General features: G+C 47.1%; 2 protein-coding genes across 4 annotated transcripts in view; one reads left to right on the top strand and one right to left on the bottom strand.

The window, feature by feature from the left end:
• Positions 1 to 20,257, bottom strand: LOC140194836 (uncharacterized). Its single transcript, XM_072252110.1, has 5 exons — positions 20,224 to 20,257; positions 19,418 to 20,188; positions 10,406 to 11,385; positions 2,767 to 2,934; positions 1 to 166 (listed from the first exon to the last, which is right to left on the bottom strand). Exons 1-3 carry the CDS (start codon positions 20,255 to 20,257, stop codon positions 11,306 to 11,308), a joined length of 885 nt encoding a protein of 294 aa, XP_072108211.1. The 3' UTR covers positions 1 to 166; positions 2,767 to 2,934; positions 10,406 to 11,305.
• Positions 20,153 to 26,599, top strand: part of srp72 (signal recognition particle 72) — a 134,462-nt gene continuing 128,015 nt past the window's right edge. The window contains exon 1 of one of the 3 annotated variants that reach the window (XR_011885306.1): positions 20,153 to 20,352. Coding sequence is in view for 2 of the 3 variants with exons in the window: in XM_072252140.1 (XP_072108241.1) it covers positions 20,256 to 20,352 (97 nt within the window). In the remaining variant the exon portion in view is untranslated. Of the gene's footprint in view, positions 20,353 to 20,897; positions 20,988 to 26,599 lie in introns of those variants that run through there. The other 2 variants (XM_072252140.1, XM_072252142.1) reach the window with 2 other exon arrangements.

Here is a 26,599-nt window from a genome sequence, read left to right as displayed (position 1 = left end):
CTTCAGGGATAGTACGGGGTGAAGTCAGGGATGTCCTGAGGACAAGATCTGGTGGTTTGGATCTAAATGAGGGAACCGGTTCCTGCAAGAGTGAGAGGTCTGTGTGGCAAGATTGGGGAAGAAAATCATACTGTAGCAGGGGCTGGGAGAGTTCCTGGAGGAGATTCTTGTGGTGGTACGTTGGTCAGGGTGCAACATGCAACACACAAAACAAATCATCAATTAGAGTAACCAATTTCATAAAAAGTGGAGTTACAGTTCCAAGAAAAAGCTTATGACCACTTTGCAATTACCTGGCTTTCTGCATCAATTACTCATAAAATGTGGTCTGATTTTCATCTAAATCACAACAATCGACAAACACAATCTGCCTAAACTAACAACACACAAACAATTGTACTACTTCTCATCATTACTGAGTACACCATGTAAACATTCATAGTCTAGGTTCAAAAGAGTATGTGAACCTCTGGGGTAATGCCTCCTACAGAAGCTATTTGGAGTCCGGTGTTCCAATCAATGAGATGAGATTGGAGGTATGGGTTGCAGAGGTGCCCTGTTCTATACAAAAGACACACAAAGTCAGGTTACTGACAGAGCCTGCTCTTCTCAAGAAAGCTCTGTTTACGCGCACCATGCCTCGATCAAACAACTTTCAGAGGGCCTTAGAAGAACTGTAGGGATGCATGAAGCTGGAAAAGGCTACAGAAAACATTTATGAAGACCTGAGTGTTCATCAGTCCACACTAAGAGAAACTGTCTACAAGTGGAGGAAATTCAGTATTGTTGCTACTCTCCATAGGAGAGAACATCCTGCAAAGATCACAGAAAGAGCACAATGTACAACGCTGAAGGAAGTGAAACAGAACCCAAGGGTAACATTAATAGACCCACAGAAATCTCTAGAAATTGCTAAAGTCTCTGTTCAGGTGTCCACTATAAGAAAATCACAAGAATGGTGTTCAGAGGAACCACAGCTCTCAAAAAAAATGCTGCACATCCCAAGTTCCACAATGTTTCTGAGACAATGTTCTGTGGTTAGATGAGACAAAAGTTGACCTTCTTGGCAGAAATGCACATTGCTATGTTTGGAGGAAAAAGGGCACTGTACACCAACACCGAAACCTCATCCCACTGTGAAACATGGTGCAAGGAGCATCATGGTAGCCTGACCTCAGTGGTTGGGGAGATGTTGGACTCAATTGTGAAGGATGAGCTGATGGAATACTTGGTGACACAGGACAAGATAGTACAAAGTCTGCATGTTTTCCTTCAGGGAAAATCCTACCTGACGAACCTGTTGGAATTCTTTGAGGAGATTACAAGTAGGATAGATAAAGGGGATGCAGTGGATGTTGTATATTTGGACTTGCAGAAAGCCTTTGACAGAGTGTCACACATGAGGCTGCTTACCAAGTTAAGAACCCATGATATTACAGGAAAGTTACTAACATGGTTAGAGCACTGGCTGATTGGTAGGAGGCAGCGAGTGGGAATAAAAGGATCCTTTTCTGGTTGGCTGCCAGTGACTAGTGGTGTTCCACAGAGGTCGGTGTTGGGACCACTTCTTTTTATGCTGTATGTCAATGAGTTAGATGATGGGATAGATGGCCTTGTTGCCAAGTTTTCAGATGATACGAAGATTGATGGAGGGGCAAGGTAGTGTTGTGGAAACAGTTAGGATGCAGAAGGACTTAGACAGATTGGGAGAATGGACAAGAAAGTGGCAAATGAAATACAATGTTGGAAAATGCCTGGTCATACACTTTGGTAGTAGAAATAAAAGTGTGGACTATTTTCTAAACAGAGAGAAAATCCAGGAATCTGAGATGCAGAGGGACTTGTGCAGAACACCCTGAAGGTTAACTTGCAGGTTGAGTCGGTGGTGAGGAAGGCAAATGCCATGTTAGCATTCATTTCAAGAGGTCTAGAATACAAGAGCAGGGATGTGATGCTGAGGCTTTATAAGGCACTGGTGAGGCCTCACCTTGAGTACTGTGAACAGTTTTGGGCTCCTCATCTTAGAAAAGATGTGCTGGCATTAGAGAGGGTCCAGAGGAGGTTCGCAAGGATGATTCCAGGAATGAAAGGATTATCATACGAAGAACGTTTGATGGCTCTGGGTCTGTACTCGCTGGAATTCAGAAGGATGAGGAGGGATCTCATTGAAACCTTTTGAATGTTGAAAGGCCTAGAGAGAGTAGATGTGGGAAGGATGTTTCCCATGGTGGGAGAGTCTAGGACAAGAGGGCACAGCCTCAGGATAGAGGGGCGCCCTTTCAAGACAGAGATCTGGAGAAATTTCTTTAGCCAAAGGGTGGTGAATTTGTGGAATTTGTTGCCACATGTAGCTGTGGAGGCCAGGTCATTGAGTGTATTTAAAGGCAGAGATCGATAGATTCTTGATTGGACATGGCATCAAAGGTTACAGGGAGAAGGCTGGGAACTGGGGTTGAGGAGGAGATAGATAAAAAAAGGTTCAGCCATGATTGAATGATGGAGCAGACTCGGTGGGTCAGATTCCGGTCTTATGGCCTGATGGTTTGAGGCTGTTTTGCTGCCTCAGGGCCAGAACAGCCTGCCATCATTGAAGAAACAATGAATTCAAATTGCATCGACATTTTACAGGACAATGTCAGAGTAGCAGTCTGTCACTTAATGAAGCTTAATAGAAGTTGGATAACACGGGAAGACAATGATCTGAAAGACAAGAGTAAATCAACAAGTGTGGTTTAAAAAGAAGAAAATTCATGTCAAAGTCCTGACCTTAATCCTGTAGAAAAGGACCTGAAGCAAGCAGTTCATGCAAGGAAGCCGACCAATATCCCGGAGATGAAGCAGTTTTGTAAGGAGGAATGGCCTAAAATTCCTCCAAGCAGATGTGCAGCACCGATCAACAGTTACCGGAAATGTACAACGGGGTCACACCAGTTACTGAAAGTGAAGGTTCACATAATTTTTCCAACAAATAGATGTAATATTGGTTCATTGCACTCAAAAGATAAATGAACAAGTTTTGTGTTATTTACTAATTGGGTAATCTTAATCTAGTTCTAGGAATCTGGTGAAGATTTGATCACACTTTAGGTTCAAATTCTATTTCTACATAAATATAACATAAAATGTGATCAAATCTTCACAACTCTTTACATAGAGAAAATTCTATAGGGTTCACCAACTTTCTAGCACCACAGTACATAAAGACTTGGCCTCCACAACTGCCTGTGGCAAAGAATTTCACAGATTTACCACTCTCTGGCAAAAGAAATTCCTCCTCATCTCCATTCTAACAGGACACCCCTGTATTCTGAGATTGTGTTTTCTGGTTTTGGACTTTCCCGCCATAGGAAACATCCTCTCCACATCCACTCTGTCAAGACCTTTCACCATTCACTGTTTCAATAAGGACACCCCTTATTCTTCTGAATTCCAGTGAGTACAGGCCCAGAGCGTTCGCTCTTCATATGACGCCATTCAATCCTGTATCATTTTCGTGAACCCCATTTGAAACCTCTCCAGTTTCAGGACATCCAAAGCTTCAAAGTGCATTTATCATCAAAGAATGTATAAATGATAAAACTTTAAGGTGTTTTTGTTTACAGGCAATTGTAAAGCAAGGAATTTGAAAGAACGCAATTTAAAAAATAACACCAATGCCTCAGTGCCCACAGAGAAAAAAAACAAAACAGATTGTATAGACAATAGAAGTGAGCAAATTGAGTCCGGTCTGAGATAACGGGCTGAGAACTGCTCACAACACTTCAACGGAAGCCTCACCAGTGCCTTACAAAGTCTCAATAGTATATCTCTAAACCTAAATTTGCTGGACCAATAATCATGCCACAAACTTCTTTATGCTTTTCACCAGTTCATTTGTTGGAACTCAGCTGGTGAGAGGCTCTGGAGCTGCCTACCAGAGGGAGAGTGTCCCTCTCTCTCTGGAGGCTCGTAAGGGACCTCTGTCAGCAGGTTACCAGAGGGAGAGTGTCCCTCTCTCTCTGGTGGCTCGTAAGGGACCTCTGTCAGCAGGTTACCAGAGGGAGAGTGTCCCTCTCTCTCTGGAGGCTCGTAAGGGACCTCTGTCAGCAGGTTACCAGAGGGAGAGTGTCCCTCTCTCTCTGGTAGCTCGTAAGGGACCTCTGTCAGCAGGTTACCAGAGGGAGAGTGTCCCTCTCTCTCTGGAGGCTCGTAAGGGACCTCTGTCAGCAGGTTACCAGAGGGAGAGTGTCCCTCTCTCTCTGGAGGCTCGTAAGGGACCTCTGTCAGCAGGTTACCAGAGGGACAGTGTCCCTCTGTCTCTGGTGGCTCGTAAGGGACCTCTGTCAGCAGGTTACATACAGCAACGTTTATTCAGTTCAAAGAAGCCATCATTATCCATATGTGGAGTTGTTTTCCAACTCTTAGTATAAGATTGTCAAACCACAAGACACAGAGGGCCAGTCAGCCTTGGAGTGTTTGTCAGACACACATATCTGTTACTCCACAGAATCAGACAGTTCTGTCATTGATTGGAACAAAGAAGTAGTTTAGCTATTTCACAACCTCACAGCTGCGCAAAGCAAAAACAAGGATGCAACTTATGCTAACAAAGTCCTTGAAGGTCATTAACCCCTGCATCCGCAATATCCTTAAAAACTTCATCACACCCTCGCTTTTATATTCTAGTCCTATTGAAATGACTGCTAACATCCCATTTGCCTTCCTCAGCACAGACTCAACGTAACCTTTAGGGTATCCTGCACACGGACTCCCAAGCCCCTTTGCACCTCAGTTTTTAGTATGTTCTCACCATTGAGAAAATAGTCAACCCTTCATTACTTCTCCCAAAGTGCACGACCAGACATTTCCCGACACTGTATTCCATCTGCCGTTTATTTTCTCATTCTCCGAACCTGTCTAAACCCTTCTGTAGCTTCTCTACTTCCTCAAAACTACCTGCTACCCCACCTATCCTCATACCGACTGCAAACTTTGCAACAAAGCCATCAATTCCATCATCCAAATCATGTGGCACCTTCTCAAAGCCTTTTGAAAATCAGTACACAACATCAACCGATTCGACATCATCTGTCCTGCTTGATATTTCTTCAAAGAATTCCATCAGATTTATCAGGCAAGATTTTCCCTTGAGGAAACCATGCCTCATCCTTGATAATCAACTCCCTCTTCTCAACCACTGTCAGACTAACTGGCCTATAGTTTCCTTCCTTCTGCCTCCCTCCCTTCTAGAAGAGTGGAGTGACATCTGCAATTTTCCAGTATTCCAGAATATGGTGATTCTTGAAAGATCATTACTAACACCTCTACAATCTCTTCAGCCATAAGACCATAAGATCCATAAGACCACAAGATATAGGAGCAGAAGTAGGCCATTCAGCCCATTGAGTCTGGTCGGCCATTCCATCATGGGCTGATCCAATTCTTCCAGTCAGCCCCACTCCCCTGCCTTCTCCCAATACCCTTTGATGCCCTGGCTAATCAAGAACCTATCTATCTCTGCCTTAAATGCACCGAATGACTTGGTCTCCACAGCCACTCATGGCAACAATTCCACAGATTTATCAACCTTTCATTAAAGTAATTTATCCATATCTCTGTTCTAAATGGATGTCCTTCAATCCTGAAGTCCATGCCCCCTTGTCCTAGAATCCCCTACCATGGGAAATAACTTTCCCATATCTAATCTGTTCAGGCCTTAAACATAGAACATAAAACATAGAATAATACAGCACATTACAGGCCCTTCAGCCCACAAAGTTGCTCCAACCCTCAAACACTGCCTCCCATATAACCCCCCAACTTAAATTCCTCCATATACCTGTCTAGTAGTCTCTTAAACTTCACTAGTGTATCTGCCTCCACCACTGACTCAGGCAGTGCATTCCACTCACCAACCACTCTCTGAGTAAAAAACCTTCCTCTAATATCCCCCTTGAACTTCCCACCCCTTACCTTAAAGCCATGTCCTCTTGTATTGAGCAGTGGTGCCCGAGGGAAGAGGTACTGGCTATCCACTCTATCTATTCCTCTTATTATCTTGTACACCTCTATCATGTCTCCTCTTATCCTCCTTCTCTCCAAAGAGTAAAGCCCTAGCTCCCTTAATCTCTGATCATAATGCATACTCTCTAAACCAGGCAGCATCCTGGTAAATCTCCCCTGTACCCTTTACAATGCTTCCACAACCTTCCTATAGTGAGGTGACCAGAACTGGACACAGTACTCCAAGTGTGACCTAACCAGAGTTTTATAGAGCTGCATCATTACATCGCAACTCATAAACTCTATCCCTCAACTTATGAAAGCTAACACCCCATAAGCTTTCTTAACTACCCTATCCACCTGTGAGGCAACTTTCAGGGATCTGTGGACATGTACCCCCAGATCCCTCTGCTCCTCCACACTACCAAGTACCCTGCCATTTACTTTGTACCCTGCCTTGGAGTTTGTCCTTCTAAAATGTACCACCTCACACTTCTCCGAGTTGAACTCCATCTGCCACTTCTCAGCCCACTTCTGCATCCTACCAATGTCTCTCTGCAATCTTTGACAATCCTCTACACTATCTACAACACCACCAACATCTGCGTCGTCTGCAAACTTGCCAACCCACCCTTCTACCCCTACATCAAGGTTATTAATAAAAATTATGAAAAGTAGAGGTCCCAGAACCGATCCTTTTGGGACACCACTAGTCACAATCCTCCAATCTGAATGTGCTCCCCCCACCATGACCCTCTGCTTTCTGCAGGCAAGCCAATTCTGAATCCACCTGGCCAAACTTCCCTGGATCCCATGCCTTCTAACTTTCCGAATAAGCCTACTGTGTGGAACCTTGTCAAATGCCTTACTAAAACCCATATAGATCACATCCACTGCACTGCCCTCATCTATATGCCTGGTCACCTCCTCAAAGAACTCTATCAGGCTTGTTAGACATGATCTGCCCTTCACAAAGCCATGCTGACAGTCCCTGATCAGACCATGATTCTCTAAATGCCTATAGATCCTATCTCTAAGAATATTTTCCAACAGCTTTCGCACCACAGACGTAAGGCTCACTGGTCCTCAATAACATTCAGAATGTTTCTAGGAGATCCCCCCCTCATTCTCCTGAACTCCAGGGAATTCAGCCCAAGAGCTGCCAGACGTTCCTCATACAGTAACCCTTTCATTCCTGCATTCATTCTTGTGAATCTTCTCTGAATCAAGTCAAGTCAAGTCACTTTTTATTGTCATTTCGACCATAACTGCTGGTACAGCACACAGTAAAAACGAGACAACGTTTTCCAGAACCATGGTGTTACATGAACAATACAAAAACTACACTGAACTACATAAAACAACACAAAACTACACTAGGCTACAGACCTACCCAGGACTGCATAAAGTGCACAAAACAGTGCAGGCACTACAATAAATAATAAACAAGACAATAGGCACAGTAGAGGGCAGTAGTTTGGTGTCAGTCCAGACTCTGGGTATTGAGGAGTCTGATGGCTTGGGGGAAGAAACTGTTACATAGTCTGGTCGTGAGAGCCCAAATGCTTCGGTACCTTTTGCCAGATGGCAGGAGGGAGAAGAGTTTATATGAGGGGTGCATGGGGTCCTTCATAATGCTGTTTGCTTTACAGTTGCAGCGTGTGGTGTAAATGTCTGTAATGGCGGGAAGAGAGACCCCGATGATCTTCTCAGCTGACCTCACTATCCGCTGCAGGGTCTTGCAATCCGAGATGGTGCAATTTCTGAACCAGGCAGTGATGCAGCTGCTCAGGATGCTCTCAATACAATCTCTGTAGAATGTGGTGAGGATGGGGGGTGGGAGATGGACTTTTCTCAGCCTTCACAGAAGGTAGAGACGCGCCTGGGCTTTCTTTGCTATGGAACTGGTGTGGAGGGGCCAGGTGAGATTCTCTGCCAGGTGAACACCAAGAAATTTGGTGCTCTTAACAATCTCTACGGAGGAGTCATCGATGTTCAGTGGAGAGTGGCCACTCCATCTCCAAAGTCAGTATATCATTTCTAAAATAAGGAGCTCAAAACTGCACACAATACTCCAAGTGTGGTCTCACGAGTGCCTTATAGCGCCTCAACATCACATCCCTGTTCTTATATTCTACAGCTCTAGAAATGAATGCTAACATTGTATTTACCATCTTCACCACTGACTCAACCTGGAGGTTAACCTTTAGGGTATCCTGCACAAGGGCTCCTCTATCTAGAGACAGCCTCCTCTATCAGAACCCCGTGGTGTTCACTATCTGGTCCAGGTGACCTATCTACCTTTAAACTTTTCAGCTTCACCAAGAACCTTCTCCCCAGTAATGGTAACTTCACGCATTTCATGACCCGGCACTTGGAACTTCCACTATACTGCTAGTGTCTTCCACAGTGAAGTCTGATGCAAAATACTTGTTCACCATTTTGTTGGCCCCATTACTACCTCTCTAATATCATCTTTAGCCGTCCAATATCCACTCTCACCTCTTTTATACTTTATGTATCTGGAGAAACTTTTGGTATCCTCTTTAATATTATTGGCTGGCTTACTTTTGTATTCTCTTTACCTTTTTAATGACTTATTTCCTCTTGTTTTTAAGAGCTTCCCAATCATCTAACTTCCCACTGTTTTTTGCTCTATTATATGCCTTCTTTGGCCTTTATGTTGGCTTTGACTTCTCTTGTAGCCATGGTTGTGTCTTAACATAGAACATAGCAAATAGAAATCTACAGCATGTTACAAGCCCTTTGGCCCACAATGTTGTGTAACCTACTCCAGAAACAGCCTAGAATTTTCCTACGGCATAGCCCTCTGTTTTTCTAAGCTCCGTGTACCTATCTGAGAGTCTCTTAATAGATCCTACTGTCGCCACTTCCACCACTGCCACCGGCAGCCCATACCACGTACTCACCACTCTTGGTGTGAAAAACCTATCCCTGACATCCCTTCTGTACCTATTCCCAAGCACCTTAAAACTGTGCCCTCTCCTGTTAGCCATTCCAGCCCTGGGGAAAAGCCTCTGGCTATCCACACGGTCAATGCCTCCCATCATCTTATACACCTCTATCAGCTCACCTCTCATCCTCCGTCGCTCCAAGGAGAAAAGGCCAAGTTCACTCAACCTATTCTTATAAGGCATGCTCCCCAATCCAGGCAACATCCTTGTAAATCTCCTCTGCACTCTCTCTACAGTATCCACATCTTTCCTGTAGTGAGGTGACCGGAACTGAGCACAGTACTCCAAGTGGGGTCTGACCAAGGTCTTATATAGCTGTAACATTACCTCACAGCTCTTGAACTCAATCCTCATGGCTGATGAAAGCCAACGTACCATACACCTTCTGAACAACACTGTCAACCTGCACAGCAGCTTTGAGTGTCCTATAGACATGGAACCCAAGATCTCTCTGATTCTCCACACGGCCAAGAGTCTTACGCTTAATATTATATTCGGTCTTCAAATTGGACCTACCAAAATGAACCACTTCACACTTATCTGGGTTGAAGTCTATCTGCCACTTCTCAACCCAGTTCTGCATCCTATCAATGTCCTGCTGTAACCTCTGACAACCCTTCAGACTATCCATAACACTCCCAACTTTTGTGTCATCAGCAAACTTACTAACCAACTCTTCTATTTCTTCATCCAGGTCATTTATAAAAATCACAAAGGGGAGGTGTCCCAGAACAGATCTCTGAGGCACTTCACTGATCACCGACCTCCATGCAGAATACAAACTATCTATAACCACCCTTTCCTTTCTGCGGACAAGCTGGTTCTGGATCCATAAAGCAAGGTCTCCTTGAATCCCATGCCTCCTTACTTTTCGAAGGAGCTTTGCATGAGAAACCTTATCAAATGCCTTACTGAAATCCATATGCACTACATCCACTGCTCTATCTTCATCAATGTGTTTTACATCCTGAAAGAATTTGATCAGGCTCGCAAGGCACGACCTGCCTTTGACAAAGCCATGCTGACTATCCCTAATCAGGTTGTGTCTCTCCAAACGCTCATAAATCCTGCCTCTCAGGTTCTTCTCCAACAACTTGCCCACCACTGAAGTCAGACTCACTGGTCTATAATTCCCTGGGTTGTCTCTACTCGCCTTCTTGAACAAGGGAATAATATTTGCAACCCTCCAATCCTCCGGAACCTCTCCCGTCCCTACTGATGATGCAAAGATCATCACCAGAGGCTCAGCAATCTCCTCCCTCACTTCTCACAGTAGCCTGGGGTACATCTCATCTGGTCCTGGTGACTTATCTAACAGTGGTTTTCAAAAGCTCCTGCTCTTTCTTGATGTGTATATACTCAAGTGTTTCAGTGTGCTGTAAGTCATCCCCACAGTTGCCAAGGTCTTTTTCCCTGGTGTATACTGAAGCAAGACATTCATTAAGTACCTCCGCTACCTCCTCCGACTCCATGCCCACATTTCCACAATCACACCTGATTGGTCATATTCTCACACAGTTCATCCTCTTGCTCTTCAGATATTTGTAGAAAGCCTTGGGGTTCTTTCCTTTAGATGCTTCTTCCTGTTTGGGTTGTATATATCCTTTGCCTTCCAAATTGCTCCCAGAAATCTCAGCCATTGCTGCTCTGCCGTCATCCCTGCCAGTGTTCTTTACCAATCAGTTCCGGCCAACTCCTCTCCCATGCCTCTGTAATTCCCTTTACTCCACTGTAATACAGATACACCTCTCTAGCTTCTCCTCAAATTTCAGGACAAAGTTGATAATATGATCACTTGCATCTAAGGGTTCTTTTTCCTTAAGCTCTCTAATCCAGGGGTCCCCAACCTTTCGCGCACTGTGGACTGGTTTAATATTGACAATATTCTTGTGGACCGGCCGATGGGGGGGGGTTCAAGTTCAACAGTGCGTGACAGGGAATGAGGAAAGGTGCAGCTGACTCATAACGTTTCATATCGCCAAATCATATTGTTTCCTCGTGGCCCGGTAGCACATGCTTTGTGGCCCAGTACCGGTCCGCGGCCCGGTGGTTGGGGACCACAGCTCTAATCAGTTCTGGTTCATTACACAGCACCCAATCCAGAAGAGCTGGTCCCCTAGTAGGCTCAACCACAAGTTTCTCTAAAAAGCCAACTCATAGGCATTCTGCAAATTCCCCCTCCTGGAATCCTGCACGAACCCGATTTTCTGAATCTGCCTGCATAATGAAATCCCCATGACTATTGTAATCTAGCCCTTTGGTATGCATTTTCTAGCTCGCATTGTAATCTGTAGACCATATCCTTCTGACTGTTGAGGAGTGCTTATACAAATCCCATCAGGTTCTTTTCATCTTTGCAGAAACTCAAATGGTAGTTTGCCTCCCAGGTGCCAGGGTCCAGGAAGTTTCAGATGGCGTCCACGATATCCTGCAGTGGGAGGGAGAACAGCCAGAGGTCGTGGTGCATATTGGTACCAAAGACATAGGTAGGAAAAGGGAAGACGTCCTGAAAACAGACTACAGGGAGTTACGAAGGAAGTTGAGAAGCAGGACCACAAAGGTAGTAATCTCGGGATTACTGCCTGTGCCGCGTGACAGTGAGTATAGGAATAGAACGAGGTGGAGGATAAATGTGTGGCTGAGGGATTGGAGCAGGGGGCAGGGATTCAGATTTCTGGGTCATTGGGACCTCTTTTGGGGCAGGTGTGACCTGTACATAAAGGACGGGTTACACTTGAATCCCAGGGGACCAATATCCTGGCGGGGAGGATTGCTAAGGCTACTGGGGAGAGTTTAAACTAGCATTGCTGGGGGGTGGGAACCGAACTGAAGAGACAGAGGAAGAGATGGTTGGTTCACAAATAGAGAAAGCTTGGAGACAGTGTGTGAGGGAGGATAGGCAGGTGATAGAGAAGGAACATGCTCAGACCGAAGGTTTGAGATGTGTCTTTTTTAATGCGAGTAGTATTATGAACAAAACAGATGAGCTTAGAGCGTGGATCAGTACTTACAGTCATGATGTGGTGGCCATTACAGAGACTTGGATGGCTCAGGGGCAGGAATGGTTATTTAGAGAGCCAGGTTTTAGATGTTTCAGAAAGGACAGGAAGGGAGGCAAAAGAGGTGGGGGCGTGGCACTGTTGATCAGAGATAGTGTCACGGCCGCAGAAAAGGTGGAAGTTATGGAGAGACCCGACGCAGACTGGGAGACCGCTTTGCTGAACACCTACGCTCTGTCCGCCAGAGAAAACAGGATCTCCCAGTGGCCGCACATTTTAATTCCACATCCCATTCCCATTCTGACATGTCTATCCACGGCCTCCTCTACTGTAAAGATGAAGCCACACTCAGGTTGGAGGAACAACACCTTATATTCCGTCTGGGTAGCCTCCAACCTGATGGCATGAACATCGACTTCTCTAACTTCCGCTAATGCCCCACCTCCCCCTTGTACCCCATCCATTATTTATTTATATACACATATTCTTTCTCTGTCTCCTTTTTCTCCCTCTGTCCCTCTCACTATACCCCTTGCCCATCCTCTGGGATTTTCTCCCCCCCTCTCCCTTTTCTTTCTCCCTGGGCCTCCTGTCCCATGATCCTCTCATATCCCTTTTGCCAATCACCTGTCCAGCTCTTGGCTCCATCCCTCCCCCTCCTGTCTTCTCCTATCATTTTGGATCTCCCCCTCCGCCTCCCACTTTCAAATCTCTTACTAGCTCTTCCTTCACTTAGTCCTGACGAAGGGTCTCGGCCCAAAACGTTGACTGTACCTCTTCCTATAGATGCTGCCTGGCCTGCTGCGTTCACCAGCAACTTTGATGTGTGTCGCTTGAAATTCCAGCATCTGCAGAATTCCTCGTGTTTAAGTTATGGAGGGGTTGTCTACGGAGTCTCTGTGGGTGGAAGTTAGAAATAGGAAGAGGTCAATAACTCTACTGGGTGTTTTTTATAGACCACCCAATAGTAACAGGGACATCGAGGAGCAGATAAGGAGATAGATTCTGGAAAGGTGTAATGATAACAGGGTTGTCGTGGTGGGAGATTTTAATTTCCCAAATATTGATTGGCATCTCTCTAGAGCGAGGGGTTTAGATGGGGTGGAGTTTGTTAGGTGTGTTCAGGAAGGTTTTCTGACACAATATGTAGATACGCCTACAAGAGGAGAGGCTGTACTTGATCTGGTATTGGGAAATGAACCTGGTCAGGTGTCAGATCTCTCAGTGGGAGAGCATTTTGGAGATAGTGATCATAATTCTATCTCCTTTACCATAGCATCGGAGAGACAGATAGGAACATACAAGCTAGAAAAGTGTTTAATTGGAGTAGGGGAAATATGAGGCTATCAGGCAGGAAATTGGAAGCTTAAATTGGGAGCAGATGTTCTCAGGGAAATGTACAGCAGAAATGTGGCGAATGTTCAGGGGATATTTGTGTAGCATTCTGAATAGGTACGTTCCAATGAGACAGGGAAGTTATGGTAGGGTACAGGAACCGTGGTGTACAAAGGCTGTTGAAAATCTGGTGAAAAAGAAAGGTTCAGAGAGTTAGGTAATGATAGAGAGCTAGAAGATTATAAGGCTAACAGGAAGGAGCTTAAGAATGAAATTAGGAGAGCCAGAAGGGGCCATGAGAAGGCCTTGGTGAGCAGGATTAAGGAAAACCCCAAGGCATTCGACAAGTATGTGAAGAGCAAGAGGATAAGACGTGAGAGAATAGGACCAATCAAGTGTGACAGTGGAAAAGTGTGTATGGAACCAGAGGAGATGGCAGAGGTACTTAATGAATACTTTACTTCAGTATTCACTATGGAAAAGGATCTTGGTGATTGTATTGATAACCTGCAGCAGACTGAAAAGCTTGAGCATGTAGATATTAAGAAAGAGGATGTGCTGGAGATTTTGGAAAGCATCAATTTGGATAAGTTGCTGGGACCGGATGAGATGTACCACAGGCTACTGTGGGAGGTGAGGGAGGAGATTGCTGAGCCTCTGGTGATGATCTTTGAGGAAGTAGTAAAGACAGATGAGATTATAACCTTCCTGACATTTACATCGGTATTGTAGACAGTGAGAATTTAAAAGGGCTATCCCCTGAAAACTAATCTGTAAACTCCAAGCAACACACATCAAAGTTGCTGGTGAACGCAGCAGGCCAGGCAGCATCTCTAGGAAGAGGTACAGTCGACGTTTCGGACTGAGACCCTTTGTCAGGACATTGTAAGCTCCAAGACCTGGGTTCAATAGCCACTTGTGCAATTGGATCCTGAATTTCCTTACTTGTGGACCTGAGTCAGTTCGGATTGGCAAAAACATCTCCACAGTCTCCATCAGCACCGGAGCACTGCAGGGCTGTGTGCTTAACCCCCTACTCTATTCACTTTACACCCATGACTGTGTGGCTCAGTACAGCTCCAACACCAGATACAAGTTTGCTGATGGCACCACTGTTGTGGGCTGTATCAAGGGTGTGATGAATCAGCGTACAGGAGGGAGAATAAAAACTTGGCTGAGTGGTGTAATAACAACCACCTCTCACTCAATGTCCATAAGACCAAGGAATTGGTTGTAGACTTCAGGAGAGTGAAATCAGAGGTCCATGAGCCGGTAATCATCGGAGGATCAGAGGTGGAGAGGGTCAGTAACTTTAAATTCCTGGTGTCACTATCTCAGAGGACCTGTCTTGAACCCGTCATATAAATATTATTCTGAAGAAAGCTCAACAGCACCTCTATTTTCTCAGGAGTCTGCAGGGGTTTGGCATGTCATCAAAAATCTTTGTCAAACTTCTTTAGATCTGATAGAGAGTTGCGAGAAATGCTTTATATTGTGCACTACCTACACCACTAATAGGTAGGGCTAACTTAAACAACCCCTGGTAGTCTACACCGCCGAGTATACTTAGCAACGTCTGCATGGTCCCTGAGGCAGGCGATCGACCGTGGACTGACCCTTGGAGCCGGTTCAGCTGCTCGGCCCAAAGCTGGGACCCAGGCGAGTGGTCTGCCCAGGAAAGAACTTGCCCACTTTCGTAGCCCTATCACCCCCTCCCAGTCCAGCTGGAAGGGGCTAAACATCCAATCCGACACCTACACGACCCCATCTTGGGCCAATTCCAAGCCCTGGTCACGTATCAGGCCAACATACGTCCCTCACACTGCACGTCCCACAATTGGGTGGCCTTCAACAGTCGGCCTCTGCCTCCCCAGGGTCAATGCATCCTATTAACTTACAATCAAACAATATAGAAAACATTTCTAGAGACAAGGTAATTGATTGCTTTTACGCAAATCAGCTTTGTTTTCATGCATGTCATCCGGTATACCAGGGGCCTTACTTAGTATCAAGGGTCAATCTGTCCAACAGCATACATTCCTACTTGTTAACCATTTCTTTACCGTACCCATTTTCATACCCACTCACTCTACCTGTACACTCACTCACTGTACACTCACTCACTCACTGTACACTCACTCTACCTGTACACTCACTCACTGTACACTCACTCTACCTGTACACTCACTCACTGTACACTCACTCACTGTACACTCACTCTACCTGTACACTCACTCACTGTACACTCACTCACTCACTGTACACTCACTCTACCTGTACACTCACTCACTGTACACTCACTCTACCTGTACACTCACTCACTGTACACTCACTCACTGTACACTCACTCTACCTGTACACTCACTCACTGTACACTCACTCACTCACTGTACACTCACTCTACCTGTACACTCACTCACTGTACACTCACTCTACCTGTACACTCACTCACTGTACACTCACTCTACCTGTACACTCACTCACTGTACACTCACTCACTGTACACTCACTCTACCTGTACACTCACTCACTGTACACTCACTCTACCTGTACACTCACTCACTGTACACTCTCACTGTACACTCACTCACTGTACACTCACTCACTGTACACTCACTCACTCACTGTACACTCACTCTACCTGTACACTCACTCACTGTACACTCTCACTGTACACTCACTCACTCACTGTACACTCACTCACTGTACACTCACTCACTCACTGTACACTCACTCACTGTACACTCACTCACTGTACACTCACTCACTGTACACTCACTCTACCTGTACACTCACTCACTGTACACTCTCACTGTACACTCACTCACTCACTGTACACTCACTCACTGTACACTCACTCACTCACTGTACACTCACTCACTGTACACTCACTCACTGTACACTCACTCTACCTGTACACTCACTCACTGTACACTCACTCACTGTACACTCACTCACTGTACACTCACTCACTGTACACTCTCACTGTACACTCACTCTACCTGTACACTCACTCACTGTACACTCACTCACTGTACACTCACTCTACCTGTACACTCACTCACTGTACACTCTCACTGTACACTCACTCACTGTACACTCACTCTACCTGTACACACTCACTGTACACTCACTCTACCTGTACATTCACTCACTGTACACTCACTCTACCTGTACACTCACTCACTCACTGTACACTCACTCTACCTGTATACTCACCTGCACAGATCCTCACCACCCAGCCATGCTCCTTTCTCATTGCTGTCATCAGTTAGAGGTACAGGAGTCTCAGGACTCTCACCACCAGGTTCAAGAACAGTTACTACACCTCAACCATCAGGCTCCTGAACAAAGGGGGATAGCTACACTCATTTAACGACTCAGTTATATTGTTAATTCATCCTTGTTATTTATAGTTATTTATTTATAGCTTCATTTGCACAGTTAATTTACAGTTTATAGTTCCTGACGTTTACATGTACTGTTCTATGGATTTGCTAAGTATGCCCGCAGAAAAGGATTCTCAGGGTTGCATGTGGTAACACTTATGTACTCAGGTAATAAATTAGACTTTGACTTTACATAGAAACACAGAAAACCTACAGCACAATACAGGCCCTTCAGTCCACAAAGTTGGGCCGAACATGTCCCTACCTTAGAAATTACTAGGGTTACCCATAGCCCTCTATTTTTCTAAGCTCCATGTACCTATCCAAAAGTCTCTTAAAAGACACTATCGTATCCGCCTCCATCACCATCACCATTCCACACACTCACCACTCTCTGAGTAAAAAAACTTACCTCTGACATCTCCTCTGTACCTAATCCCCAGCACCTTAAACTTGTGTCCTCTTGTGGCAACCATTTCAGCCCTGGGAAAAAGCCTCTGACTATCCACACGATCAATGCCTCTCATCATCTTATACACCTCTATCAGGTCACCTCTCATCCTCTGTCACTCCAAGGAAAAAAGGCCAAGTTCACTCAATGTATTCTCATAAGGCATGCTCCCCAATCCAGGCAACATCCTTGTAAATCTCCTCTGCACACTTCCTATGGCTTCCACATCCTTCCTGTAGTGAGGCGACCAGAACTGAGCACAGTACTCCAAGACCAGTCTGACCAGGGTCTTATATAGCTGCAACATTACCTCTCGGCTCCTAAATTCAATCCCACGATTGATGAAGGCCAATGCACTGTATGCCTTCTTAACCACAGAGTCAACCTGTGCAGCAGCTTTGAGTGTCCTGTGGACTCGGACCCCAAGATCCCTCTGATCCTCCACACTGCCAAGAGTCTTACCATTAATACTATGTTCTGTCATCATATTTGAATACTTTAGAAAGAAATGAACCAAACACAGGTCACTAGGACTGTCTCAGGTAGGCAACACAGGATCAGAGAGATCTTGGGGTCCGTGTCCACTGGACGCTCAAAGATGCTGCGCAGGTTGACAGTGTTGTTAAGAAGGTGTATGGTGTGTTGGTATTCATCAACTGCAGGATTGAGTTCAAGAGCCGTGAGGTAATGTTACAGCTATACAAGATACTGGTCAGACCCCACTTGGAATACTGTGTTCAGTTCTGGTCACCTCACTACAGGAGGGATGTGGAAACCATAGAAAGGGTGCAGAGGAGATTTACAAGGATTTTATCTGGATTGGGGAGCATGCCTTATGAGAATAGGTTGAGTGAACTCAGCCTTTTCTCCTTGGAACGACGGAGGATGAGAGGTGACCTGATAGAGGTGTATAAGATGATGAGAGGCATTGATCGTGTGGATAGTCAGAGGCTTTTTCCCAGGGCTGAAATGGCTAACAGGACGGCACAGTTTTAATGTGCTTGGAAGTAGGTACAGGGGGGATTGTCAGAGGTAAGTTTTTAATACAGAGAGTGGTGGATGCATGGAACGGGCTGCCAGTGACAATGGTGGAGGTGGATACGATAGGATCTTTTAAGAGACCCTTAGATAGGTACGTGGAGCTTAGAAAAATAGAGGGCTATGCGGTAGGGAAATTCTAGGTAGTTTCCAGAGTAGGTTACATGGTCAGCACTGTTTTGTGGGCTGAAGGGCCTGTGATGTGCTGTCGATTCTGACACAGCTTGGACAGGTTGAGCAGGGGCACTGGTTCTCTGCTGCGTAACTCTGAAGAGGTCTAGCGATGACATTAAAAATTAGAGGGAGTATTACAGCACAGGCATTATTCCACCTTAACATGACCTACTAAAATTCCTACCTTAATGTGTACATTTGTAAAGAAAGTTAAAGAATGGTAGCAACCCAGAAAGTACTCACCGTAGGATTCGTTGTACTGTGAGCATATGTGTTGGCACTGCATGCTTGCAGGCCGCACCCAGCGCATGGTTAGGTTGTGCGGGAGTATGTTTCAGTGATAGATAGATACCTCATTTACTTTCATAACAAAGAATACAGTGAGTCAAGATGGGGGCACACTGCCATCTTCTTAGGGGCAACTAATGAAAAATGTTGGTCTGGTCAGTGAGAACTACATTCTGCAGAATTAATACTTAAAAGGATGTGAAATGCTTTGGGAAGCTTTTCAATAAGAAAGCTTCCCCCTGTCACATGGGCTTGCCCATCTCCTGCCAATTTGTGCCTTCGAGAAAGGTAGTCGGTGGCTGCCTCTCTGTCTGGAGGCTGGTGACTAGTGGAGTGCTGTATGGATTGGTGTTGGGTCTGTTGTCATCTGGATCAATGATCTGGATGATAAACAAGCACAAGCTTCGTTGTCATGTGAATACTGCACAGACAGCCAAATGAAACAGCATTACTATGAGATAATTTAATTTCACGCCACATGCCGCTGATAATGAGCCTGATTCTGACTCAGCAGATTTGCGGATGACAGCAAGATTGGGGGTGTAGTGGGCAGCGAGAATGCTACCACGGCTTGCAGAGGGATCTGCTGGAGAAATGGCGGACGGAATTTAACACGGACAGGTGGGAGGTGTTGCACTCTGGTAGGGCCAGTCAGGTAGAATGGTAGGGCACTGAGCAGTGTGGTAGAACAGAAGATCAGGTCCATAATTCCTTAAATGTGGCAGCACAGGTAGAAAGGGTCGTAAAGAAAAGTTTTGGCACATTGGCCTTTATAAAACAAAGTACCGTATCGGGTACAGGAGAAGGGATGGAATGTTGAAGGTGGCGGCTGGCGACTCTCCGGCCGGCAGGTGGCGCGGGCGGCGGCGGCGGCGGCTGTCGAATCTCCGGCCGGTAGGTGGCGCGGGCGGCGGCGGCGGCGGCGGCTGTCGAATCTCCGGCCGGTAGGTGGCGCGGGCGGCGGCGGCGGCGGCTGTCGAATCTCCGGCCGGTAGGTGGCGCGGGCGGCGGCGGCGGCTGTCGAATCTCCGGCTGGTAGGTGGCGCGGGCGGCGGCGGCGGCGGCGGCTGGCGACTCTCCGGCCGGCAGGTGGCGCGGGCGGCGGCGGCTGTCGAATCTCAGGCCGGCAGGTGGCGCGGGCGGCGGCGGCGGCCGTCGAATCTCCGGCTGGTAGGTGGCGCGGGCGGCGGCGGCGGCGGCGGCTGGCGACTCTCCGGCCGGCAGGTGGCGCGGGCGGCGGCGGCGGCCGTCGAATCTCCGGCTGGTAGGTGGCGCGGGCGGCGGCGGCTGGCGACTCTCCGGCCGGCAGGTGGCGCGGGCGGCGGCGGCGGCCGTCGAATCTCCGGCTGGTAGGTGGCGCGGGCGGCGGCGGCTGGCGACTCTCCGGCCGGCAGGTGGCGCGGGCGGCGGCGGCGGCCGTCGAATCTCCGGCTGGTAGGTGGCGCGGGCGGCGGCGGCTGGCGACTCTCCGGCCGGCAGGTGGCGCGGGCGGCGGCGGCGGCTGTCGAATCTCCGGCCGGCAGGTGGCGCGGGCGGCGGCGGTGGCCGGTGGTGGTGCTGTCCGCAGGCGGTACCGGGCAGTTGGGCCTGACAGAGGACCGGGGTTGCCGGTGTTGCTTTGGCCATGGCGGGTGGCGGCTCGCTAACGGCGCTGTGGACCGAAGTGAATCGTTGCGGGCAGACTGCGGACTACAGCCGGGCTCTGAAGTCCCTGAACAGAAGTAAGCGGCGGGTGTGGGTGGTGCGAGGCCGTGGTGACATGTCCCAGCTGGCGGCTGGGCCGGCGTGCCGAAGTGCACATCGTACTCCGTCCACCACGTCTTCTCTCAGGTCTCCAGTCTGGCCAAGTCCCTCTGCGGAAACCGTAACACCGTGGCCATTCGGCCCGTCCAGTCTGCCCCGCCGTTCAGTCATGGGCTTTGTCAAAGGCAGGTCGTGCCTTAGGAGCCTGATTGAAGTTTTTGAGGATGTGACTAAACACATTGATGAAAGTAGAGCCTTCAAAGTAAGGAGGCATGGGATCCAAGGGGACATTGCTTGTTGGATCCAGAATTGGCTTGCCCACAGAAGGTAAAGGGTGGTTGTAGACGTGTCATATTCTGCATGGAGGTCAGTGACCAGTGGTGTGCCTCAGGGATCTGTCCTGGGACCCTTACTCTTCGTGATTTTTATAAATGACCTGGATGAGGAAGTGGAGGGATGGGTTAGTAAATTTGCTGACGACACAAAGGTTGGGCGTGTTGTGAATAGTGTGGAGGGCTGTCAGAGGTTACAGCGGGACATGATAAGATGCAAAACTGGGCTGAGAAGTGGCAGATGGAGCTCAACCCAGATAAGTGTGAGGTGGTTCATTTTGGTAGGTCAAATATGATGGCAGAATATAGTATTAATGGTAAGACTCTTGGCAGTGTGGAGCATCAGAGGGATCTTGGCGTCCAAGTCCATAAGACAGTCTCAGCTACTACGCAGGTTGACTCTGTGGTTAAGAAGGCATATGGTGCATTGGCCGTAATCAATCATGGGATTGAGTTTAAGAGCCGAGAGGTAATGTTGCAGCTATATAGGACCCTGGTCAGACCCAACGTTCCCTCTAATTTTTAGTATTCAGTGTGTGCAAAAATCTTATGTTGTGCAAATTTTTTTTCCTGTGACAAAAGTATGTGCGCACCGAATGCACACATGGCACAGTTTATGTAGGTTTACAAAATATTTGACATAAAACTACACAGAATAACAAACAAAATAACATGTATATTTAAGTCACTCAGTATTTTTCCTCTCTCCTGTCTTTGGCATTTACCCATCCTTTGTAAACTCTGTCTGGACTAATAGAACTTCCATCCAATTGATAGCTTTTGATTCTCATTAACATATCCAAATGACATTCACCTAAACGGTTTCTCAGCTTGTTTTGAGTTGATTCATTAGGCTAAAACCTCGCTCACAGTCCACAATAGACGCAAGAAAGGTTCCCCCAATGTCCATCAACTGTGCAAGGTCGCAAAACTGTTCATTTTGAAGTACAAATGCCACCATTTGAGCAAAGTTTGAAATCAGTTTGGATTTAATTTTTTCTTGCACGGAAAATTTGAAATCATTAAACTGTCTAACTATTACAGTATTTCTCAGCTAGGAAATCATGCTATTTTAGACATAAGGCATTAACTTGTTCATCGCCAAATGTGAAGTCACAATTTGCAATTGCGGAGAAATCAAAAGCTGACCATTCTTGTACCTCTTCTTCAGGAAACCTTTCTTCTAAATGAACACAAAGTCCATTTATAGAAGTCAACAGCGAACTTGTATCTACGGTGATGTTTTCTTCACGTTGTTGGCTTAGCAAAACTTTTAACTTTTTCACTCCACGAAACATTATCTCACAGATACTGCTTTCTTATCTTGTTCATTTTGCCTCGCGCAATATGCAGCTGTACAAACTGGAACAGGAAAGGTGAGGTGACGTAAGTTAGTGACGTGCATTGTGGTATTTCAAAAATTGACTAACTAGTTAACCGAAACAGTTAGCTAAAAGATTCTCGTCAAGAAGTATAATTATTAATTACATTATTTTAGGTAACTGACCTTTTGTGCACAGTAATTTCCTTTGTGCGCTGGTTGAAAAACGTGTGTGTGCACGCATAGCTTAGAAGAAACATAGGTCAGACCCCACTTGGAGTACTGTACTCAGTTCTGGTTGCCTCACTACAGGAGGGACATGAAACCATAGAAGGGGTGCAGAGGAGATTTACAAGGATGTTGGACTCACAACACGCTGGAGGAACTCAGCAGGTCGAGCAGCATCCGTGGAAAAGATCAGTCGATGTTTTGGGTCGGAACCCTTCGTCAGGACTGTAGAGGGAAGGGGCAGAGGCCCTATAAAGAAGGTGGGGAGAGAGTGGGAAGGAGAAGGCTGGTAGGTTCCAGGTGAAAAGCCAGTAAGGGGAAAGATAAAGGGGTGGGGAGGGGAAGCAGGAAGGTGATAGGCAGGAAAGGTGAAGCAGGAATAGGGGAAAACACAATGGGTAGTAGAAGGAGGCGGAACCATGAGGGAGGTGATAGGCAGCTGGGGGAGGGGGCAGAGTGAAATAGGGATGGGGGAAGGGAGGGGCAGGGAATTACCGGAAGTTGGAGAATTCTATGTTCATACCAAGGGGCTGGAGACTACCTAGACGGTATTTGAGGTGTTGCTCCTCCAACCTGAGTTTAGCCTCATCATGGCAGTAGAGGAGGCCATGTATGGACATATCGGAATGGGAGTGGGAAGCAGAGCTGAAGTGGGTGGCAACCGGGAGATCCTGTCTGTTGTGGCGGACGGAGTGGAGGTGCTGGACGAAGCAGTCCCCCAATCTGCGTCGGGTTTCACCGATGTAGAGGAGGCCGCACCAGGAGCACCGGATGTCCCCAACAGACTCACAAGTGAAGTGTTGCCTCACCTGGAAGGACTGTTTGGGGCCCTGAATGATGGCAAGTGTGGAGGTGTAGGGACAGATGTAGCACCTATGCTGACAGGGATAAGTGCTGGGTGGGAGATCTGTGGGGAGGGATGTGTGGACCAGGGAGTCGTGGAGGGACTGATCCCTGTGGAAAGTGGAGAGGGAAAGATGTGCTTAGTGGTGGGGTCCTGTTGAAGGTGGCGGAAGTTGTGGAGGATAATGTGCTGGATCCGGAGGCTGGTGGGGTGGTAGGTGAGGACAAGGGGACAAGTCTTACCAGTGCCTTAAAGAGCCTCAACATCACATCCCTGCTCCTATACTCTATTCCTCTAGAAATGAATACCAACATCGCATTCGCCTTCTTCACTCCCCTGAATCTGGAGGCTATGTCCTCCAGTTCTAGTCTCACCTACCAGTACCACAATTTTCCTGCCTCTACCTTGTCTATCCCTTTCATAATTTTATGTTTCTATAAGATCTCCTCTCATTCTTCCGAATTCCAGTGAGTACAGTCCCAGGCGGCTCAATTTCTCCTCATAGTCTAACCCCCTTATCTCTGGAATCAACCTGGTGAACCTCCTCTGCACGGCCTTCAAAGCCGGTATATCCTTCCTCAAGTATGGAGACCAGAACTGCACACAGTACTCCAGGTGCGGCCTCACCAGTACCCTGTACAGTTGCAGCGTAACCGCCCTGTTCTTAAATTCAATCCCTCTCGCAATGAAGGCCAACATTCCATTTGCCTTCTTGATAGCCTGCATACCGTTTTGCAATTTTTGCACAAGAACTCCCAAGTCCCTCTGCACAGCAGCATGCTGCATGTAAATAATAATCTGCTCTTTCATTTTCCCTTCCAAAGTGGATGACCTCACATTTACCAACATTGTACTCCATCTGCCAGACTCTTGCCCACTCACTTAACCTATCTATATCTCTCTGCAGACTCTCCATACCTTCTGCACAATTTGCTTTTCCACTCAATTTACCTCATTCGTAAGGCCAGTGATGTTGTGGGGATGGAACTGGACTCTCTCACGGTGGTGTCTGAAAAGAGGATGCTGTCCAAGTTGCATGCCTTCTTGGACAATGTCTCCCATCCACTACGTAATGTACTGGGTGGGCACAGGAGTACATTCAGCCAGAGACTCATTCCTCCAAGATGCAGCACTGAGCGTCTGTGCAACACTGTGGCTGGCAGACCACAGTACATGTGCTTGCAACACTGTGTGTCCAACAGTGATCAGCAGCACTGGAGCTCCACAGGGGACTGTCTTGTCTCCCTTTCTCTTCACCATTTACACCTCGGACTTCAACTACTGCACATAGTCTTGTCTTGTCATCTTCAGAAGTTTTCGGATGACTCTGCCATAGTTGGATGCATCAGCAAGGGAGATGAGGCTGAGTACAGGGCTATGGTAGGAAACTTTGTCACATGGTGTGAGCAGAATTATCTGTAGCTTAATGTGAAAAAGACTAAGGAGCTGGTGGTAAACCTGAGGAGAACTAAGGTACCAGTGACCCCTGTTTCCATCCAGGGGGTCAGTGTAGACATGGTGGAGGATTACAAATACCTGGGGATACGAATTGACAATAAACTGGACTGGTCAAAGAACACTGAGGCTGTCTACAAGAAGGGTCAGAGCCGTCTCTATTTCCTGAGGAGACTGAGGTCCTTTAACATCTGCCGGACGATGCTGAGGATATTCTACAAGTCTGTGGTGGCCGGTGCTATCATGTTTGCTGTTGTGTGCTGGGGCAGCAGGCTGAGGGTAGCAGACACCAACAGAATCAACAAACTCATTCGTAAGGCCAGTGATGTTGTGGGGATGGAACTGGACTCTCTCACAGTGCTGTCTGAAAAGAGGATGCTGTCTAAGCTGCATGCCATCTTGGACAATGTCTCCCATCCACTACATAATGTACTGGGTGGGCACAGGAGTACATTCAGCCAGAGACTCATTCCACTGAGATGCAACACAGAGCGTCACAGGAAGTCATTCCTGCCTGTGGTCATCAAACTTTTCAACTCCTCCCTTGGAGGGTCAGACACCCTGAGCCGATAGGCTGGTCCTGGACTTATTTTCTGGCATAATTTACATATTACTATTTAACTATTTATGGTTTTATTACTATTTACTTATTTATGGTGCAACTGTAATGAAAACCAATTTCCCCCGGGATCAATAAAGTATGATTATGACTATGGCTATGATTAAACTATGTTGTTATTAATTGCTGTCGAGTCGTCTTCGACTCGTGGCTACCCTATGGATAGTGTGGATATGGAAGTAGATCGCCAGGCCTTTCGTCCATGCAGATACTGGGGACCTGGCTGGACTTGAACTCGGGGCCATCCGCCTCGAAGTCCAGTGCTAATGCCACGACATCACCGGCCAGCCCATGTTAACCATAATTGATGGTAAATCCACTCTCTGTGTTAGCCGCTACATTGTTTCTTTTCCTGATAGGCTGAATACTTTCTGTGCACAATTTGATGACTTGAATTATGTGGCGTCAAGGAAACGTCCCCTCTCTTCTTGAGGAATAGGCACCCTCTGTGGCTGCAGCTGAGGTGAGGAGGATCCTAGCGGGGGTAAACTCAGACAAAGCTATCCGGCTGGTTAACATACCTGGTCAGATGCTGAGGAACTGTGCAGCCCAGCTAGCAGAGGTCCTAACAGACATCTTTAATATCTTTCTGAAACAGTCCACTGTCCGTGCAGGCTCAGAGCAGACAGGATCGTTCTGATGCCCAAGAGAGTACCAATAACTGGCCTAAATCATTACCATCAGCAACAGTGACATCAACAATCATGAAGTGCGCAGGTGTGTGGACGTCAGCGAGTTAGACCAGCAGGAAGAATTTAAATGGAGAGCATTTTTTCTTCAGTTTGATCAAGGCATGACTGCGCAGGTGCGTGAATGTTGGTGAGTTAGAAGGGCGGGAAGAGTTCAAAAAGAAGACAGTTTTATAGAGCTGGCGTCAGAGTGGGAGGGCTTTGGCTCAACGGGGCTTGGGCGATAATGGGTCAAGGCGAGCTAAGGTACTTGTGAAAAATAGGAATTGGAAGTATGTGTGTTCAGTACTGGGTGTCGGATGTGGGATGCCCGGGAGACTCCCAGCCTCCCAGACGGCCACATCTGTACCAGGTGTGTTGAACTGCAGCTCCTAAGGGACCGAGTTAGGGAACTGGAGATGCAGCTTGATGACCTTTGTCTGGTCAGGGAGAGCGAGGAGGTGATAGAGGAGAGTTATAGGCAGGTGGTCACACTGGGGCCACGGGAGACAGACAAGTGGGTAACAGTCAGTAGAGGGAAGGGGAAGAGTCAGGTAATAGAGAGTACCTCTGTGGCTGTACCCCTGAACAATAAGTACTCCTGTTTGAGTACTGTTGGCAGGGACAGCCTATCTGGGGAAGCAACAGTGGCCGTGCCTCTGGCACAGAGTCTGGCCCTGTGGCTCAGAAGGGTAGGGAAAGGAAGAGAAAGGCAGCAGTGATAGGGGACTCGATAGTTAGGGGGTCAGACAATTCTT

This window comes from Mobula birostris, chromosome 3, assembly GCF_030028105.1.
Source record: "Mobula birostris isolate sMobBir1 chromosome 3, sMobBir1.hap1, whole genome shotgun sequence".
In the NCBI taxonomy this organism is placed as follows: domain Eukaryota; kingdom Metazoa; phylum Chordata; class Chondrichthyes; order Myliobatiformes; family Myliobatidae; genus Mobula; species Mobula birostris.
Note: the sequence above shows the minus strand (reverse complement) of the source record. Positions and strands in the feature narration are given on the sequence as shown.